Source organism: Taeniopygia guttata, chromosome 3, assembly GCF_048771995.1.
Source record: "Taeniopygia guttata chromosome 3, bTaeGut7.mat, whole genome shotgun sequence".
Lineage (NCBI taxonomy): Eukaryota > Metazoa > Chordata > Aves > Passeriformes > Estrildidae > Taeniopygia > Taeniopygia guttata.
This window is the reverse complement of record NC_133027.1, coordinates 85,299,491-85,320,921: the sequence shown is the minus strand read 5'-3', so window position 1 is coordinate 85,320,921 and position 21,431 is coordinate 85,299,491. Positions and strand designations below refer to the sequence as shown.

Here is a 21,431-nt window from a genome sequence, read left to right as displayed (position 1 = left end):
TGAAAGAAAAACCTGTCTCAGGCTGGAAATGCCCTGGCAAATACTGCAACGCTTAGATCTGAGAAATGGGAAAGAGGAGATGAATGTTTTCATCCCCTTGTTTACTCTTTATACTCCACAGCATGATGTGTGTCTTGATGAAGATTCTGGTCTTTCCCCACCTCTGTAGAGGATGCTTAACAGCAGAATGAAAAATGAACAGGTTGAGGAGAAGAGACGAATATGCAGCAGATGGACCAAGATCTTGCCATCAGTGGAGTTCTCAGATTTGCTTTCCTCCCCCTCAGACCTGCCTGTGATGTCATTCTGCTCCAAAATATGAGGCCTTGAAGCAAGCCCATTTTGGGCACAGGCAGTGTACCTTTAGCCATACCAACATGCAAGGAAACGGTATCTTGAGGATAGCGACATAATCACCCTTTGAATACTGACTGGTACAAAACCATTTGCATTGCACCCCTTGGCCCGTTCTTTCCATGATGTCACAGCAGCTGCTGCTGTTGCTGCAAGAGTGTCCGGGACTTCGGCAAATGTTCCCTCCCCACCCAGCACGCGTGGAGCATGGTGGTGAGCTCACACATCTCCTCCGTGTGTGCTGGAAGCGGGGGGCTCCTCCTCACCACGGCACTAACTCTCAGCGGCTGCACGGGGCGGGGTGACGGGGGAGCGCCATCCCAAATCCCGTCCTGTCGCTTCCTGCTGCTTCTCGCTGCCCCGCACGCCTGGCAGCGGGCCGGCCCCGTGCGAGCGGCCGCGGGGCACCGCGCCTTGCAAGGGCTTGGCTCGGAGCCGCTCGCGAACCCTCAGCGCGACAGGCACCGGCTCCCCACGAGCCCCACGCGTGCCCGGCCGGGGGTCGCACCCGCGGGAGCCCCGCCCCAGCAACGGCCGCGTCCGTGGCGACAGCGGCGGTGGCGAGCGCAGGGGCCGGGCTGGTCCCGCTCCCGCTCCGTTCCCTGCTCCGGGACAGAGACGGCAGCGGAATCCCCCGAGCCCAGGCGTCGGGAGGGACCCCGCGCGTTTCTCGCCCCGGTGCCCCTCGGCGTGGCCGGGGCTGGGGACGCCCAGCGCCCGTGACCGGGCCCTTCCCGGCGGCTCGCAGGTCTGACCAGCGCCGAGGCGGCCGCGCCGCTGCGTTCCCGTCCCGCTCGGGCTCTCCGGAGAGGAGATGGGCTGGCAGGAGGGAGCGCAGGGACGGCATCCCGGGAGCTGGGCTGGTGGCGCTGGTGGGGCCGCGGCGGTCAGCAGCACCCAGGCGTTCTCCGTGCCCCCCTGGGGAAGGGACCCCTCTCCGGGCCTCCGGGGCTGCCACGGCGGAGGGGCTGCGGTGGGCAGTGCTCAGCTCCAAAAGGGCTTTTGTTTTTCTGAGACTAGGGCAGCGGCCCTTCACAGGTCATGCTGACAGAGATGCAGGACCACAGTTTTGGTCCTTCACACCGCCAGGACTACAGTGGAGACATCAACCAAATTCCCAAATGGCCAGCTGGCCTCACTCTGCCCAGTCTCCCTTTACAGACAAATTTCATTATATCTGAAGCTAAATAGATTTCTCATTTGATACTTTTTTTTTTTTTTTTTTTTTTAACTCACTTAAAGCCCATTGCAGGTTTAGGATTAGGATACTGTGTTGCAAGCCCAGGCTTAACCTGCAACACAGTATCCTAATGCACATTTAGCATTAGCATTTGAAAGTGCCACAGAGCATGGCAAGTCCCCACAGGTGTTGGTGGGATCAGCGGTGTTAGCCAGACTCAGGATGACTTGCCTGGACTATAGGTAATGGCATTAAGGTCAGCACACCTGCAGAACAACTGGCACTTTCAGGGTGCTGCTGCAGTGGCATAAGAGCTTCCTCAATTAGTGGGCAGACAGAACTTCAGTGCAAATGCAATCTTGGCTGGGGCATAACCACCCTCAGAAATAATTTATCCTGCTCTTACAAACTCTCCAGTAAGCACAGTGTTTACTGTTGTTCCATTTCTTGGATCTCTGTAATTCTGGTAGGAGCATCAGCCAAAGGTCACCAGTTGCTGTGCAGGTTTTTTGGTGGTTTTGTTAGTTGGTTTGTTTGTTTGTTTGTTTTTTGTTTTGGGGGTTTTTTTGGGTTTTTTTTTTTGTTTTGTTTTGTTTTGGTTTTTTTTGTCCCTCTGGGATTTGTTGTGAATGAAAAGAGCAAAAATCTTTTCTTTCCAGATCAAGACAGGTTTAGCTGAATAATGTTTGTAAGGCATGTTAGTGGCAGCATAATTTGGTTGTGTGAGTAGATTTCTGTCAGTTCCTCCTGGGGAAGGGAAGTGTGATTTCCTTTACTTTTTTTAAGAAGTTCAAGCATTATTTACTTTTCAGTCTAATCTGGGTGTTAAATGACAAAAACAGAGAATTTACTACATGTCTCTGTTCATTCTATATTGTCTAATAAAACCTTTTTAGGATAGGTGACTGATGTTTATGCAGAGTGGGTGGGAAGGAGTGTGCACTAACAGTGTTGACTTGGTTTATTGATAGTGAATTACAGCGCTACCCCTGTGTTTAAATACATGCTTAGCAAACCCAGCTCTGGAAAGTGGCTTAGAGTCTCAGCTCTGGCTGGGTGAGACTCCCACAGCTGAGGCAGAGTGGGTGAGCAGTGAAGGAGGCCCTTCCCTGGTAGTAAGGGCACCTGATAGGTGTGCTCACCTCGCTGGTGTGCTGGGAATGGATGTATTGGGAGCAGTGATTCAGGGTCAGACCTGGCACCACAAGCATGGGGTTCATTTGGATGCTTTGCAGCCTTGCTCCTGTTTGCTTCCCAGTGAATGATAAGAGGGCATGGTGGAGTCAGCTGAGCTGACTTGCTCTGGGGCTCAGATCAAGGGAAAGCATCTCAGCAGCCTGGGCAGCTCTGACTCTGGGCAACTGTGACTCTGGGCAGCTGTGTCTCCTGCCCAGACCCTTGGAGCCCATTTGACAGCCCTGCATGTGCTGTGGGTTACCCACCCTCTGAAAATCAACCTGCCATCGGTAAACAAGCTATCCCATCATCTGCTGGAACAGACAGGAAATAATACTAGGCCACCAATGCTGCACAGCTCTCCCCAACAGCTGGCTTTTAATGATTGTTTCCAAAAGGTCAGGAAAGCCATCAGAAGCTCCAATCAGCTGTGATTGGCCTGGGGAACAAAATGATACAGATGCTTTTTGAATAGGACAAAGGACTGAGCAAGGAGAAAACAATTTTCCCAGTCACTTCTATTAATGCCACCTCACTGCCTTCTAGCTGTGTTTTGCCTTTCCATGGAAGTCCATTGAGCACCAGGAGTTGGGTCTCAGATGGGTTAGTGTGCTGTGGAGAATCAGGTCTCTTCTTTTCCCCTTGAAAGGTGGTCCATCATCATAGCACCTTCCTTAGGCACAAGGACCTTTGCAGGGAAAGGATTCCCAGCATTCTCACAGCTGCCTAACACTCATTCCTTCTCTTTCCACTTCCACCCTTCATCAGATCAGGCTCCCTTTTTTATCAGCCTTTACCTTTGTCATCTGTACACTACTGCCTCCCAAGAAATCAGCTTCCCTGTCCTTGGCACCCTTCATCTTCCTGCTTTGGGCCAGAGAATGCCCTGCCACTGCCATTCCCATCCTTTCCCGACTATCCCTCTCAGGCCAGCCTCAAGTGCATTTGAAAAAGCTTTTGCTGACATATTTGCAGCATTAATCATTTGCTGCTCTCTTCTAGACCTCAGCATTTCACAGATCTCCTCTCTTCCTTCTTTTGCAGGCCCTTCCTCGTATGCCTTTTGGAGGGGGAAGGAGAAGAGGGAGTAACACTAGCCAAGTCAACTCCAAAGCTTTCAGGGAGAAGGAAGTGCTGGTAGAAGCAGCATGAGCTGGGAAGGCAGAGGTGAAAGGAGCAACCTTATGCCAGGAAAGAAGGACTAAAATGGTTCATCTAGGGACCACTGTCTGGATCACCCCCCTCACAAAGGAGGAGCTGGTTGGGATCAAACCACCCTTCAGGTGGCCAAAGATACTGCATGGCAGTTATCCTTCCACAGGATCCTTCGGTGCAAGGCGACCACAGCCCTGAGATATCCTCTTGGTCATGCAGGAAGGTGTTCTCACCTCTGACATTGCCATCCACCTCTGCTTCATGCTTCTGTTAGGTGTCCTGCAGCCTGTAACCTCCCAGACCTGTGCTGCAGCCATGTTAAATCCAGTTAGCCCCAGTAAGGATCAACATAGGTCTGTATGCCCCGGGGGATGCTCACCAGACCTAGATGCTCTTGTGGAACCCAGAACTCAAGGTGGAAAGGACACCTTCCTGGTGTCTTTTCTGTCTCTTTCAGAGTGGCTGGTTTGAGAACTATTAGGACTTTCTGGCAATAACCATACGTGTGGGATTCTGAGAGTGCTGGCCTTGAGGCTGGAATAGGAAACAGCAAATGGAAAACTTCGGTCTGGGAATGCTCTGAAAGTTAATAGGGCCGGGCATCCTTCCTTCTGCTTCAAGCTGGTTCTTTTAGCTTATATCTGCTTAGGCTCAGTGTGGTCTGATCAGGTCTGACCCATCTCATCAGTTAATGGATGTTTGGAAGGAGTTCAGACAGAGAATAATGGAGAAAAGCAGGAAAAGAACACACTTATAATGTATTAATCTGTAAAGCATCTGTCTTTAGAGAGTCATAAGAACAGGTGTACCGGCTCAAACCAGGCTGTCCCAAAAACCCATCTCTGACACTGCCTAGAAGCAGACGCCTGGAGAGGAGTAGAAAAACAATGCAAGTGTGTGTTCTTTCCTCCAGCACTCTCCCCACCTCCAGCTGTGTTCAGCTGCTCACACTGAGCCACATGACTTCTGTGTAGTTCATCATTCTCAAAGGGTTTCTCTTCCATGGACTTTTCTTAGAGTCTGCAGACTCCTAACATCCACAGCATCCTGTGGCAAGGAATTTCCCAGTTCAGCTGTAGCCTGTGTGAAGAACCCTTTGCTTTAGGCCTAGACCCTGCCAGCTTCCCCTATTACTTTTATTGAAAAAGACAGTAAACTATCAATTCCTGTCCATCCTCTTGAACAGCACTCTGAATTAACACCACATTATTATCTCCTTATTGCATGTGCTGCCTAGAGACCTCTTTGCACAGGGCAGGGTATAAAGATGAGGCTAAGTAATAGTTGTTTGGCTGCAGTGCTTCCAGTCCAAAGCAGAGGAGGCAGGCAAAGGGCAAGTGTGTTACAAGAGAGCAGTGTGAGCTGACCATTAATATTGCTAGCTGCTTTCTAAAGCTGCCTTTTTATTTTGCAGGTAACCACAGAGTGGTGACTGTCAAGGAAGTTTCCCCTTGCTTCTCCTGAAGGAGAAGTAGGCCCTGAGCAAGGATGCAGCAGCCAGAAGCTGGTGACGAGAGCAGAGCCATTCCCTCACTGTGTCCACCTCAGGCCAACCTCACTGATGGCTCATTCTACACACGCCGCTGCATCACTGAGGATCTCAATTGGTCCCTGGTCACTGTCCCCCACCTCACTGAGCTCTGCCTCCAGCATATTGCTCACAATTTTGAAAGTAAGTGGGAGCGCATTTACTCTAGGACACATGGAGAAAGGGTCAGTCCCAGAGAGCAGAGGGTCAACAAGGCATGCAGATGCATCTGAAAGACAGTGTGGCACCCAGCCCTGCCAAAGGAACAGATGGGGAGAAATATCCCCTTGGGAAGCCAGTTAAACAAACTGTTTAGTTGCTAAGTATGTATTTGTATGTCGCTGTCGAGGCAGGACAGGAATGAGAAGACTCTGACCAGAAGGCTGCTGAGTGTAAAACTCTGGTTTATTCAAAATACCCTGCTCTTTTATACAGAGCTCCGTGAGGACCAACTCCATTGGTCCTGAAGTGAAAACAAGCCACACCACTGGTGCAAAGTGCTTGACGCACAGTGATAGACCTTGACTATAAACAATGTGAACAACAAGAGAGCTAAAGAATTATTTACATTCTTCTCCAGCTCTTTCCCAGGCTTCTGCGTGGCTAGAAACTCTCAGTTTCTCTCTTTGACTGAATCTAAGACCCACATTTGTACACTGCAGGAGTGGCTGTAGTCCTCTGGGCTGCACTCCAGGATGTGACTCTGTAGTGACCTTATTCTACCACATCTTCCATCCATGCTCTTCTGGACTCACTTCAGCCATGACTGGGCTGTGCAGTTGCTGTTTCCTGCTCTTGATTCATACAGACGTTAGGGTAGCGCTCGAGGATGGAGCCTTGTTGTACTGGATGCCGTACAAAGAGATGCAGAATTGCTCCCTGCCCAGAGGAGCTATAATCTCTGTATTGTACTCATTGGCTCAGCCCTCCTCCATGGCTTTTGGTGGTGATGTGACAAGTTATATCCTCAGGCAGGGAATGTGCTTTTGAAGCAGGTGGACTGATGAAACACAGCAAAACAGAAGAAGCATGTCTCATCTGAAAACTTACTGGGAAGGGGAAAAGAAGAGCCTGTCTTTTTGGCTGACTCAGTGAAGTGGCAGCAAAGACCAAAGATAGTTTTAAGGCTATGTCCACACTGGGACTGTAAGACAGTACAGAGAAGCTCAGTGCTGCCTTATGCCAGGAGCTGAAGGTACTTGAGGCTATGAGCTGGGACAAACTTGTAGTCCCAGCAGCCCGATCAGTTTGATGCCAAATGCATTGGACTTGCACTGTGCACACATAAAAGCAGTTTGCTCGTTTTCATGGGAACCTTCATGCTGTTACCTGAGCTGTGAGGCTGCACCTTGCCCACTGTGGGGCCTGAGTGAACCTGAGTGAAGCTAGCCCAGCCCTGCCCATATGTGTCCCACCTCTGCTTGTCTCATGGGGCTTTGCAGAGAAGGTCACCACAGTCTCAGCTGTGGGACACTGGAAAATAGACTCCAGGAAGAGGCTGTGGTAAAACTATCAGTGCCCTTAGGAAAGGAATGACCCAGAAATAGGGTTAATAATAAAGTTAATCCCACTTTGTGTTTCATAATCTCATTTCCTATGCACAGATAAGTTTCTTCACTGATGATTTATGTTACTCGACACAACTGTGTACACATAACCAAATATTCATGGTGTGAATACATGTGGCTTTTCTCTGGTATTTCTGGGCACAAAGAACTTCCATCAGAGAAAAGAGCTGAGACTTAGGGCAAGCACTGGGAAAAAGACTCAGGGGAAAGAGTACCTGTAAAACAGAATTTTTATTTAAACAAGATGGACCTAAAAGCTAGTAGTGTGCCTTAGCAAAAAGGAACAGGAATTAATTTGAGGTCAGACTGATGCTTGAATTAAGATAAATAGGCACAAGGACCTGCATGAAAAGCACACAGTTGTTCTCAAATACTGTTCTTCAATATGCTTAGAAACCAAAAGGGAGAAAGTTCAGCAAATGGCAGGCCAAACTCTCCCATCACTGTAAGGCTGAATTAGTTATCTCGGGAGCAGAATTCCTGCCCTGAATATAAACTGCATTCAGACTAAGTTAAAATGGGGAGCTCAGTTTCTGGCACAGTTCCCAAATATTATGAGAGCAAACACAATTACACCGATGTTTCATTGTAAAAGTTAGAAATCATATATGGAAATGTGCAAATGTGTTCTGCCAACTTATCTCTGTGCTCCAGCTTCTGGCAACCAAGGAGAGAGCCAATATCAGCAAAGGGGAGGGCATGGGCACACAGCTGGGGACCCGGGCAGAACCATAGTGCCAGCAGTTGTTCCTATGCCCAGACCAACTTCTCATTCTTTTTATCTCTTCCAGAGAACCCTATTTTGAACTATCTTCTGCCTGAGCACCAAAAGAAGGTGGTGGACAGGCTCTCCACCAGCCTTCCACTCACCGTGACTGCCAACATTGTAAGCCATGAGGAGTACTGGAAGAGGTGCTGTATGGAGCGCTGGCAAGTGTGTGACGTCTCCAACTATGGAGACAGCTGGAAACGGATGTTCTTTGAACGTCACCTGGAGAACATTCTGAAGTTTTACATCCCCAACATCACAGACCCCAAGCAGGTGCTAGAGCTCATCCCGCTCTGCAAAAGCTACGTGCGGAAACTGGAGATCAATCAGTTCCTGCCACCTTTGTGGGTGGGTCAAAAGGAGGAGGGCAATGACCTCTCTGACACAGAGGATGATGCTGAAATTGGTGAGGTCTACATGCATCATTACAACCTGAAAGATGTCATTACTGCCCTCCCTCACCTTGAAGAGCTTCATCTCATTTATGGTGTGAAGAACTGTGGCATGAACTTTGAGTGGAGCCTCTTTAACTTCACTGAGCTGGACTGCTCCAACTTGGCTGCTGCTGTGAAGATGTGCCGTAACTTGAAAGTAATATACCGCAAACTCAACCTTACTGCCTCAGCTAGATCCAAATTGTACATGGATAGAAGTACAGGGACCAGTTTTGCTTGCTGGTACCACCCTTCCTTTTGCAAGTTACAGAATCTGACAGAGTGCAGAGATGTTAACCTGCTGGCTTAGTGCTGAGTATCTTGTTCTGCTGTGTCCTTGTTAGAATGGGTTGTCAGGGGATCAATGAGAAAAATATTTGCTCCCACAAAACTTGTTGCCTGTAGTGTAATAAGCAGCAGCACTCCACTGTTTTAACTCCTCATATAGCTCTGGGAGGGAGGAGAAGAAAAGCCCATGGGGAATTTTTCATAAGGAGTTTTTGGTAGTTTTGCTCAGTAAATGCATGTCAGCCTCTCCCAGAGGAGCAAAGACCCCAGAGAACAGAGTGGGCAAACACTCACACTTGCTTTAGAGCAATGAGGGATTTTCCTCCTAAGAACTAACAGTATCTTTAGCTCTGTGGCAATGGCAGTGCTAATACTAAGCCCCTCCAAGACATCAGCGGGCATTGCTATCCTGAGTGGAGCCAGAGTGAGTTGGATGCATTCCACACAGACTGGCATGCTTTGGGAAATATGGCTTCTGGAAGAGAAATTACCTTTCTTGTGGCTATTAAGTATCCCAGGCACACAGGACATTGTACTGTAGTTATCACTGGTGCACATGGTCATTCAGACAGGTTCAACTGTGATCTGGGCTGGGTTCTGCTGCTAGATGTTTCTTGCTGCAGACGTTTGGACAGCTTTATCTTGCTTTACTTTAGCCCCCAGTTAGAGATCTTGTGCAGTCAGAGGAGAGGAACAGGCATTTCCAGGAGGCAAACCCTTTTTCTGTAGAATAGGCATGGGACATCAGTGGTATGGTCTACTTGCTGTACGTATCAGCCCACTAGGAAAGCAAATACTTGAGCCTGCTAGCTAAAGGTGTCTGAAGTGAAGGGAGATGCATCCTGTCTGGTGGACCATAGGTTTAACTCCGTAATGATCTTGTACAAATCTCAGTCCAAAGCATTGGCTGCTGTAGTGACCCTGGTTTTTATGCCCACAGGTTTTCAAGCTGACACAAAGCAAAGTGGATGATGACAAGATCAAGCTCCTGGCCCGTAACTTGCAGCATCACCCTTGCTTGTTGGAGCTGGACTTGTCCCACAATCTCATCAGGGACCACGGGGCACAAGCTCTTGGCAAGCTGATCAGCCACAGCAGATTAGAAACCCTTGATCTGTGTAACAACCAGATCTGTCACCTGGGGGCTCAGGCTCTTGCTCAAGGCCTGGCTGAGAGCTCCACTCTGACCTCCCTGAATCTGCGCCTCAACTTTGTGGAGGACAAAGGTGGGGAGGCGATTGGCCGTGCCCTGCTGACCAACGCCAGCCTGAAGTCCCTCCACCTGGGAAGCAATAACCTGTCGGAGCCAACAGCAGCAGTGTTCTCCCAGGTCCTGGCTCAGAACACCACTCTGACGAGCATCAGCTTCTCATGCAACCACCTGGGGCTGGTAAGAGAAGCCTCTTCTGCCTGCAGTCTGTGACCCTGTGTGGTGGGCTTGCAAAGCAGATCCTGAGCCTATCTCAAAGCCCCAGAGGCAAATACATCCCTCATTTTGCATTCTTGCTATGATAACAATCAGTTGTGAGCAAGGAAGAGACTGTAGCAGATGTCAGGAAAGAAAAGGACACTTTCTCTGCATGAACATGCATTTACCTCACTTGTTACATCTAGCTCTGTTGCTCTGTTCATAGGGCTGAATTGGTCTTTGAGGCTTTGGGCTTTTGGGCAGAGAGGGATTTCCCCCCCAGGAAACTGAAAACCAGGAAGCATGTCTGGGAAAAATCACAGACGCTTCGCACACGAGCGTAGTTAATGATAGGCAGCACGAGATGAGGTCTCATGCATATCCTTCGTGCTTTGGGTCTGCTGTGCCATCTGTCACTCAGCAGCACACAGATAGTGTCACCCTTCCCAGAATTGCTCCTGTACATCACAGGCTCAGAGGAGACTGTTAGAAAACTGGCTTGGTTGTTGAGCTTCTTTAACTCACCCTGCGGCCCGGGAGCAGTGCGGTGGGTCAGGAGTGTCATGTCTGTGTGCTTGTAAGTGCCTCCTAAAACACAGGCTTACATTTTCTAGACAGAAGAGCATCCACAGATCTTACTACATCCCTAAGAGCTGCAGTATGCAACATGCCCACAAACCAGACTGCTTCTCTTTTGCTGATTAAAAAGAGCTTTAGAAATCTGAAACTAGACAGCCAAAAGCAATCATGCTGGCTTTTAAACTTCATGTGCTGCCTTGATTATTCTCACTGTCAAATAAAGAGACAGCAAGACCAGCTGTCCCTGCTGGCAGGAATATTGGCATTAATGTGTTTGACAAGGGTTTTAAAAGGATTTGATGGCAGAAAACCTTTTGTGAGTTCTGAGCTTTATGGTCCTGGATGTGGAAAACCATCTGAGTTTAATGATACAAGGGGGCAAAGGTTGGATAGAAGCATTTTTGTTTAGTAAATAATAATCTCTGTGCTTGTATCTTCCTTCTGATGAGCTTTCCTGTTACCCATATGTGAAGTTCCACGGCAGCCCAAAAGGTGGCTGGTAGTATTATCTTTGGGAAAATTGGGGGTTTTGCTAGAGATACATTCAATTCTGACCTCTGTAGCCCATTAAAAAGAGACCTCTTCTCAGTCCCTTTTGCTCTGTTCTTTTTGGCAAAAGGGCTAAGAGGCAGGGTGTTGGGATCAGGGGTCCATCTGGATGGAGGAGAAGGGACAGGAGGTGTATTTGATACTTGGAAGGGAATAGCAAAGCGGAAAAAGGTTCAAATTGTCACATCCCAAAATACAGTGCTTCATGAGGGGGAAATGCCTCAGAGTGGGTTGCCTTCCTAAGGCTACATCACATTTTCAGTCTCATGAAGGCTGGTCTTCAGTTACATATTTCTCTCAGGATAGCTAAACCAGCCTGGGAAATTACATCCCGACAGAAAACTGCCAGTTCTGGGGCTCTTACAACTGCCAAGATGAGGAACAGCACTCTAATCCATTTGTCCCCAACCAGCAGTAAACTGGGACAGGGGGACAGGGAGGAGGAGACTTCTCTCAGGTTACAATTGCCAGCTGTGTAATTAACCAGCATGAGTTTGAAAACTCCCGATGTGGTACCCAGAGGGAGTCATTAGCATGTGTCTTGTCACAGAGAGCTGCATAAGGTTGCACTCTTCCTCTGCACTTCTGGGAGCAGCATTTCGGACCTGGGTGGAGGCCTTTATCCCTTTTGGCACCATCTCATGGACCTCCCACTGGCAGCAGAAGTTGCCCTGGGGAGGAGGGGAAAGGAGCAATACACTTCTGTTTTGGATGTTCTCCTTTAACCATCCCCTCTCATCCTTTTGCAGGAGGGTGGGAAGCAGCTGCTTAAAGGGCTGGCAAACAACAAGACTTTGACCAAGCTTGATCTCCGCCATGCAGAGGTGGACCAGGAGACCGATTTCCTCATTCACGAAATCGTGTGGGCCAATCAGGAAGTGGTGAGGCTGAGATCTCTGCAGCACCCCACCACTGAACTCCTCTGAATAAAGTGCTCCAGGGAGAGCTTTGGGTGTGCAGTCTTGGAAACACTTTACTTCAGGGTCTTGGTTTTATTTGCTTTTCTGAAAAACACTTCACTTGTGGCTGCCACTGCAGCCTTTCCCAGACCCCTATCATCCAACCTGTGACTTCATTGGAGACAGACATTTGATCTCAAGGCATGCTAGTGGCACCACAGAGCAATCTGCCTTTTAAGTCCTCTCTCTCACTGCACCTGAAATCTTACCTCCTGTGATGCTTTTATATGCTCCAGCAGCAAGCTTAGTTTAGGCAGTTAATATTGTTTCACTTGTAAAGCAGCTAAGATGAAGTCTCTGACATCTAAACGGTCTAGTCCAGACCTAACTTTAAGTTTTTGCTGAGGAGGATGTGAGAGGCCTAGAGGATTTAGGAAATGTTGTTTCTAGTTCCTCAGCAGATTTTTCTGGCTATTGCTCTGCTCAATAATCTATTTGAATTTATAGTAAATCTGTCTGGAGTCTGATATGGGTGGTGCAAAGTAAATAGAAATAAATTCAATAACTCAAGAGGTCTCACCACCGTGGTTTTCTGCTTTGGGTTGCTCTGCTTTAAGTCAGTGCTAGCCTACTTTGCAACAGGTGAATTCTTTACAACCAGATGCTTAACTTACCTAGTAGTGCTCTTCTATGCAAAAAACCTGTCTAAAACAATCTGTTTTGCATAACTTCAAGCTAGAGGAGTCCCTTCATGACTGCTGCCCCACATAACTCACAAGTTTGAAAACAGTGCAGCTTCCTGGGGCTTGGAGCAAAATGGAGCAGCTTCCTTTTGCTCTAGTCTGTAGTCACCTGAGGATGGGACAAGGCACATACTTGAGTGAGTTGGTCCATTGACCACCCTGTTCAGGAGATATCAGGGAATTAAGCAAGTGGGTTGTCTTCCATCCCCTCCCACCCTCTGAACAATGCAGGAGCTTCCCATGCCTCCCAGCCCTGCCCAACACCAGTGCTCACAGACCCACTGCTGGCAACCACCTCAGTGAATCATCTGAAACTTTTATTACACCGATTTGGTTTACAATCTTTGTACTTTGATATTTCCAACAAAAAAGGCAACATTGTGATATACTGTTTGTACACATATAGAGAGACAGACAGAGCTAGATCATATTGACAGAGTTGGAAAGTAAAAACCGTTTTCCAGTGTTCACAAAGTAATTTATTCACCATGTACCCGCTTCTGCCTTGCCCTGTCTGATGGATACAGACACCGACGGTGCCGCTGGCTCCTGGCCAACAGGACCTTTACCTGCACCGTGTCATGCCCATATAGATCAGAAAGGATGGAGTGCGAGGCTGCCCCGACAGCAGGGGTGCTGACAGGGCTCAGACCCAAGCCCTCACAGGTTTGTGTAACTCCCTTCCCAACTATTGATGGATGCTCCAGGGGCCACGTCCAGAAGAATTCCTAACCAGCAGTAGCAGCTGTGAAACCTCCCTATCTGGGCGACTCCCACTCCTTGTTTCCCATCCTCGAGACCGAGGTATTGAATATACTTAATTATTTTTATTTGCATTTACAAAATATTTTCACTGGATGACACACCTCAATGAGATGAGAACTCATGTTCAGAAACAGCAGAAAAGACCCAGATCAGCATCAGGCTGATGAAGCAACAGCTCCAGCAGCAAGGGTGGGGGTTTAATGGGGGTGGCCCAGTCCTAGGCAAGCCTGCCTGTAGCTCCAAGGACAGGGCTGCAGCTGGTCAGCCAGTTGTGCAGTGGAAGCTCATGCTTGGTGAACAGCGATGAGATCCTGCAGACATGCTAGCAGACACATGAGGAGGAATTAGTCACCAGAGCCAGTGAGGACAAGAGATGGAAAGAAAAGGGCTTGGGAAAATATGCCATGACCAGAACAACTTCTCACTTGCTTTCCAGGATATTCACTGCTTATTTTCCTGCTAACAGCTTGAGACTGTTAACAGCACTTAATCACCCTTCAAACCCACTCCTGGGCTGCCAGGTGCAGGAATGCCCGGACAGGTAGTGCTTGCCTGGAGAACTCTTTGCCCTCTCTCCCATCAATCTCTTGGCCAAAAAGCAAAGTCCAAACCAAGCAGCCTGCAGCACTTGCCCACACCCGAGACCAACAGTCAACTATGTGACAGTCTGCAAAGGCTGAAACCATTTCAGCCAGACAGCAACAGCAGATTGTTGGAGTGTGAACATTCCTGCTGGTGGTGGGTCACTTGTCAGTTCCAGGTCCAGCTACCACAGGGCAGGTAACAAGCTGGTCACTCTGTGCTGAGTGCAGGGCCAGAACAAATACCTTAACTTTCCCATGAGATCTATCTCCAAGGAGTACTGGCAGGTTCTAAGGAGGGGGGGACTCACTTGTGGGCCTCCATCTGGAGGAGGGAACAAGCTTGGGCACTGCCACCACAGCATCAGCAGCACTTAGCAGAGCCAAGCTGGGAGCATCCCCCCACCCATGGGTCTGTGCCAGAGAGATGGTGAGACAGGAGTGGTCAGACGGTAAAGAAGGGGGAATGACACAAGGGCTCGCCCTCAGGCTGTCCCATCAGGCTCGAGCAGGGGCACCCAGCTGGCTCTCTCCCACAGCAGATGGCGAGCCCGGCTTCCACTGCTCTGAGCAGAGTGCACACGGCAGCAGGAAACAGTGGCCAGCTTCCCAAGCCTGGCGGTTTCTGCTCACAGAGACCCAGGCATTGATTTGCAAGGTGTCACACTGGCATATGTCACAAACAGGATGGCAGGTTGATTTTGAGCACCGACTGGGGGAGGAGGAGCAGGCTGCCACAAGGATGAGCAGAGGCTGTGCACAGAAATGGTTGCTATGTTCAGCTTCCCTTTGCTCCCATGGAGCTGGATTTGTCTAGGCTGAGTTGTCCCTGGCTGTTTGGTACCTGCTGGCCCTCTGCACAGTCAGCCAGGGCACTGGTGGCTGGGATTCACACACAGGGGGTACTGAAAATGGGGGTACTGTGCCTTGCCTGTGGGACAGCACAGTGGGGTGATGAGGAAACAGCACGCTTCTAAAACATAGACAACTAACACAAACTCTCCTGATCACTGGGGACCCAGCAGTGTATTCCATCACCCCTACAGAACCTGTGCCGTGCCCAGCAGCTTCCCTCCAACCTCAATCACCTGATAGCCCCATGTACCACCCTGCTAACAGGGCACTTTTGGCTAATCTAGATCCTTTCATGCTTCTTCAGTTGCATTGAAGAGGGATAAAGCCTGAGCTCATGTGGCTGGGAAGAAGGGAAGTGGCACAGAGCCAAGCCCTGCATCGGCTTCCCTAGGTGGAGGGGATGGCTCAGAAATGAAGCGTTCCTCCTCCCTACTGGGTATGTCTGAAATAGCCAGGCTTGTCAGATCCCTGTCTCTGGCCATGATGGATTAGCCTCTCCAAGGCACAAGGCAATTTATTCATTAGTGACATTTACACCTTGTGGCTGCATTAGCCATTGTGGTTGATACTCAAGCTGTCACTGTTGGGCTTGGAGGCGACATTGCTGCTCCAACAATGCAGCGAGACATGGCTTGGGCACCTCAGCTCAGGAATACCTCCTGCCTTTCTCCTCAGCCAGAGCAAGCAGAGATTGCTTCGAAAGCCCACTCTGTTCCTGAACTTCTCTATCAAATGCCCTGCTTCATTTCCCCCAACCCTCCCTGCCTTGCAGCACCGTTGCTCCAGCACCACATCCTCCTGCCCCATTTTGCTGTCTGTCTCCTGTAAAAACCAACACCTTTGCAAAGCCTTTTACAGATGTTCTCAAGCAGCTCTCTTCCTCCCATGTCTCGCTGAGCATTCACATCCTATTCCGCCCTCTGTCAGCTGCCCTCAGCCCCAGCAGAGAAGCACAGAGCCCATGTTTGGAGACTTCTCCAGAAGATATACTGCTTTCACCATGATGCTGTTCCCTGCTCTCTCACTGCCACAACAGCTGATCTGCTTCTCCTCTCCTCCCTGGTCTGGAAACCAGGACCACCAAAACTTCAAGGCCTTCTAACTTAGTTGCAAAATTCTCTGGGAAAGCACCAAGTGATGCCAGCATGTGCAGCGGTTGCTGTGCAACAAGCAAGCAGTGGACAAGCCAGGGCAGGGAGCACTGCTGAAGGCTGTGCAAAGGCAGGGTATGGGGAGGTCTAGCCACCAGCATGCCTCTGGTCATCATGCACCTGCAGGCATTTCATGGCACCCAGCAGGGAGGGGACCAAAATGATGGGAATGCACAGCCTCAGAGGAGTTCAGGGGGAGTGTTTTGGCTAGCTCAGAGGAATGACAGTTTGCACATTGGGTTTGGGGAGAGTGAGAAGAGCTGGAAAGCATCATCCAGGGAGCAGATCCGGCAGCTCTCCAGTTTCAGATGGCCACCAAGGATCGGCTTGTTCTCAAACACAGCGTGCTCCATGCTTTTATCGCTGCTCCCTGCCACTCTCTGCAGCAAATGTGACACTTCACACCATCTCCTCACAGAAACCAGGTCAGGAGTTTCCTCTCATGAAAAACAAACAATGCTCTGTCACCCTGAAAAGCCCTTGCTGCAAGGGTGGATGGGTGTCACCACACCAATGCTGCAAACATATCAACCCTCTGCAGGGCCACAGATCCCAGCTGTGCACAAGCATGCAGAACCCCACCATGCCACATCTGGGTGGATAGCTATGTCATGCCTCTAGGGGCAGAGAAAGATTTTAAACTCTGGCCTCCCTTCCTGATCAACCCACTCCGCTGCAAAGCCACAGGGTCACTATCCTGATTTGCCCTGGACATTTCTTCTCCACCAGCATGGCACATCACTAACAGAGATGGAAGGAGTGGAGAGTTTAAACCCACATCATCACCAAAAATATGTATATTTTTTAAGCAAGGAACAGCAATGTGAAACACTTCTCACAGCTGTTAAGGCCTTCTTGTAGCATTTCAGTTTGAAAAAGCTGTTGGCATCCCAAAGTGAAATTGTGAAATCCTGTTATTCTGGGCTTTAGTTGTCACCCCCGTTTCCCCAGTCAGCTGAGCAGTGCTGCTCCAGCAGACACACTGCTGCTCTCGCTCCCCTCTGCTCAGCCCCTGAGGACAGGCTGTTCCTGGGGGGCAGGTGCAGCACACACAGAGCCCACCAGCTTCTGCCTTGGCCGAGCAGGAGGTGATGCCTGCTTTCAGCCACTCCTCCCTCTGCATCTGCTTCTGGAAATGTGCATAGACTCAGGCTTGGGATTTGCCAAATTTTCACCCTGACCAGTTCATGGGCTGCCATCCAAAGTCTGAATTCATGTCATGGCAGCTGATGGCGCTGCTAATGGATGTTGGGACCATGGGACTGATACAAAGTACTGTGTCATCTCACCATGTTCTAGGTAGGCTTTTTCTTTCACTAATGTGAGTAGCTAAGATTGCAGAAGCAGCTTGTGCTGATGGAGAGTGAAAGAACCTCATGTGTCTGTGTGTGAAGTTATTTTGTTCTACAAAATCCACTAAATTATAATCACAGTAGGTGATCCATCCATTCACAGAGTTCGAAAGACTGGGGAGGGTTCAGGATGGGCACCAATTTCTCACAAGCTTCATTTCCCCCAAATGAATTTTACAAAAACCAAACAAATGAACAAACAAACAAAATGGCCCAACAAAAAGAGTCTTCCTGGGGAATGGGGGAGGAATAAAACCCACTTAGCTTTCCAGCAGCTGCTGTGCTTATTTCTCAGTGCTGGATGGCCATGCTGCACATTGTAATGGGCTCCTGAAAATCTGGCAGCTTCTGGAAGAGTTGCATAGGTGGATGATATACCTGTTAGTAGAGCCTGTTCACGAGCTGCAGGAAGAGGAGCTTGTTGAACTCCACAATGAAACTGTCCCTCCCCCAAGACAGACATGAGGTAAGGAGGGAAGGAGGAAGGGCAGGCCATGAGGCCATGGGTCTTGCAGGTTCAGTTCTGTCCTTGGGACCTCTTTTACCTCAGAGGTGGAAAGGCTATTGTCCCGTGGGAGAAAGCTCCTCTCCCAGTGCTGTGGAGGTGCTGTGGAGGTCAATTTGCTTGTTAGCTTGCTTTTGAGGGAGTTGACAATATCAAATCCATGGGCATAATGTTCCCCTTGGAAGAGCAGCTGTGAGGCAGTAGAGCAGAACAATTCAACCCACTGCTTGCAGAAACTACAGATATTCAACATTCATTCATGTTGGCCAAGTCCCAACACAAAATCTATGCATCAAAGGAACACTGTGACAGATCAATTTTTCTGGACTCGGGGACAGACCGCTCTGAGGAGCTGCTAAGCTAACCTCACATTAGTATAGTACCACTGGCTTCAGTAAAATTACATTAGGAATGAACATAGCCCATTAATTTCTACCTGAAGGGTGACTATGACCCCTTTCCACTTTTTCCAGAATGCCCACAGGGAAAACAGCCCTAGGCAGGCTCAGCCCCAAGTCCCCACTGGGGTCCCAGGTCCTATGAACCAGCCTTTGGTCCCCATGCTTACCTGGCTCAGTGGAGAGCGTAGGCCCAAGTGCATCACAGGAAGCAGCAGCACCAGATAGAGATATCACTTAAACTATGTTTCATTTCTGACATTACCTGGATCCAGATCCTATTCCTACAGACTTTATTCTAACCACTGAATATGAATGAAACACGGTCAGAAGGACATATCCCAACTTGAGACTTACAGCACTTTGGTAACAAAATGTCTTGGTTGTGGTGCAGCACTTCAGAGCCAGCCCCTACAGCAACTGCAGCAGAGTAGGAGCACACTGCAGCAAAGTCTGTACCCTGCTAAAGGCAGCACCTTGGTGACATTAGACAGCAATACTGAAGCTGTGGTTGGAAAGGCTGGAAGGAGAGCTTAAAAGGCATAATTCATCCCACCTGCTAATCAGCAGGTGCTGTTTTACTGGCATCTGATGCTACCTAATTTTCTTAAACTTCCACTTAATAAATCTTTTCCTGCAGTTCTTACCCCATGGGCATCCATCAGTTATTAAACAACTCCGCAGTCTCTTGAGTGAAGAGACAACAAAGAGGGCAGGGACCAGCTGGATTTTTAATGTGCATTTTACAGGGAGCAGAAAGGAAAGGGCGGGGCATTTGTTTGACAACAGATGAACATCAACTTCCCCAGCATTAATAGTGTGTATTTGGCTGGAAGGCCTGGCCTTGGCCATAGGCTCAGATTTCCTCTCACCATCCTAAAGAAGACCCCTACAGCTGCTCACCCTGACAGCCCTCTCTGAAACCTCCCTCCTTGGTGTGGAGTGAGACATGACACACAGAGGGCTCAAAGAAGTACCACATCCACTGGTTCTCCACAAGCAAGGTGCTGGGCACTATGTGGGAAGCTTCCACTGTGTCAAAGATAGATAAACGGGTGCTGATGTGTCTTGATGATCAGGTAATCCAGAGACTCTCACACACTTCTTCTCTCTCTCTCCTTTTTTCTCTAGTTCAGAAAAGCTGGAGAGCTTTTAAGTACTTGACAAGTATATTGACAACAACTAGAAAACACTAAATAGCCCAAACTAATTCTCCAGCCTTGCAGCAGTAAGGACTCGCCCTCTTCTGGGTTGCATTAGCACCATGAAGGGCCACAAAGAAGAGCTGGTAGCATTCCCGTCTCTCTCCTTCTGGTATATGAGGAAAGTCTGCTACTAAATGCAATCCTGAGCCTGACTCTCAGCCCAATGCAATGTTTAAATGATGTATGGAAAAAAAATGAAGCCATCTGACTGCAGAGATCCTCCTAATTGCTGTCCCCATCATACTGACAACCACCCAGCTCTGACCTTCCCAGAGGGTGATGTGTGCTGTCCTGCTTTCCTTGTGTAAGTGGCCAGCAGCTCTGTGAGCTCCACTTACTTCGAAGAGATCTTCTGCACCAGAAATAAGGACATGGCCACTCTGACAGACCAAGGCACTGCTTGCACCTTTGGCCCTTTGTCCAGGCCAAGCTCAGAGCAGGTGTGAAAACTCCTACACCACCACTCAAGCCACGGTCTGGCAAGCGAGATCAAGACTCTGGACTTGGTGAAGAGAAGGGTACAGATAACAAGCCTACATGTGTCAGCAAGTGTGGGTCTCAGATTCAGTCAAAGAGAGAAACTGAGAGTTTCTAGCCAGGCAAAAAGCCTGGGAAAGAGCTGGAGAAGAATGTAAATAATTCTTTATCTCTCTTGTTTTTCACATTGTTTATAGTTAAGTTCTATCACAAGTCTCAAGAGAAGCAGGCACCTGACTGCTGCACAGCCCAGAGCTGTGGTGGGTGATGGGTATGTGCCAGAACACAGGACCACTCCACCATGGAGAGGCCATGTGCCAGAACAGGGACAGGCCATCTCTGGGTACCTCTGCTCGCAACCTGAGCCATAAGGAGAATCACAGCAGCTGCCCTTGGCCCAGGGCACTGCGTTCTCTCACCAATACATAGGAGGAAACCCCCTTTGCTGGTAGTGTCCCATGCCAGCAGTAGTGCCAGGAGATGGAAGGGAGAGCCCAGTTTTCTGCTCTGAACTTTCCTGCCTGACTAGACACGCCAGGACAAACCCTAGTTTCAGTTTCTACTCTTCAGCTCCACCACTTCTCTGTCAAGCCACGAGACAGCTCCCGTCCCTGATGCCCAGTCCTGCTCCCCTACCATGTCCAAGTACACCAGCCCCCTTTCCTGAGCGTGAGGCATGTCCCCACCCTTGAGAGAATGGAACAGGATGGACCAGGGGGGCAACTCTACCAGGTGCACTTGGGTAGCAGGGCCAAGAATATGAGGGATGGGATCTCCGAGAAATCCTGGCATGCAGTGGGGAACACTGACTACAGAGGTCCCACTTCTCAGGGTACTGTGGGTCTGGACCAGCCACAGACTGTAGCACTGGGACTATAGCTGGAACCTGGCTGCAGCTGACACCATGTACATGGGGAAGGTGTTCAGCAACAGGAAGACTGTATGGATCCTGTAGATCAGAACAGCAGCCATACCTCAAAGATCCATGTGTCCATGTGGACAGACCACCTCCAGAACAAGATTTCACAGGTGAAAATGGGGCCAGAGGAACAATGCCAGGCACTCTCATGGAAAATCCCAGAAAGAGCCAAGGACATGGTGCCTGAAACTCTGCTGCAGGTGCTAAAAGCTGGGGGGCATAGAGACCCTGCTAATCTGTCCCTGTTGTGAAGACTGTCTTTGCCCCAGGGAGCTAAAAGGCCTGCCAAAACTTAGATAAATCCATCTGTCCAAGGCACCTTGGAGGCTGGAGATAGAAAGATGAGCCATTACAGCCTAATTTAAGCAACTGCGGATTTCAAAGAGAACATGTCAGGAAGAACAAGCAGGGACCTCATTCCTCACTAATGACCCATTGCAGCTCCACTGTCTCAATTCACTGGGACATACAAGCACACACCATTATCTCCCTGGAGTTAGGAGGACACTCCACATCGGCCTTGGCTTACATTAGGCCCTCAGAGAGAGAAGCAGGAGTGCACAGCAAGCCAAATGTCATTACTAAGCAAGGAA

At 49.3% G+C, this 21,431-nt stretch overlaps 1 protein-coding gene across 4 annotated transcripts; it reads left to right on the top strand.

The window, feature by feature from the left end:
- The first annotated feature begins 605 nt into the window (after nt 1-605).
- Nucleotides 606-16,774, top strand: TCTE1 (t-complex-associated-testis-expressed 1). 4 transcript variants are annotated; one of them, XM_072927291.1, is made up of 6 exons: nt 606-1,102; nt 3,755-3,877; nt 5,280-5,537; nt 7,753-8,321; nt 9,393-9,842; nt 11,738-16,774. In XM_072927291.1, exons 3-6 carry the CDS (start codon nt 5,354-5,356, stop codon nt 11,912-11,914), a joined length of 1,380 nt encoding a protein of 459 aa, XP_072783392.1. In that variant the 5' UTR covers nt 606-1,102; nt 3,755-3,877; nt 5,280-5,353; the 3' UTR covers nt 11,915-16,774. The 4 variants fall into 4 exon arrangements, with proteins under 4 accessions (XP_072783392.1, XP_002187217.4, XP_072783391.1 ...); XM_002187181.6 differs by lacking the exon at nt 3,755-3,877; XM_041715307.2 differs by lacking the exon at nt 606-1,102 and having other exon boundaries at nt 3,194-3,877.
- Nucleotides 16,775-21,431: the final 4,657 nt, after the last annotated feature.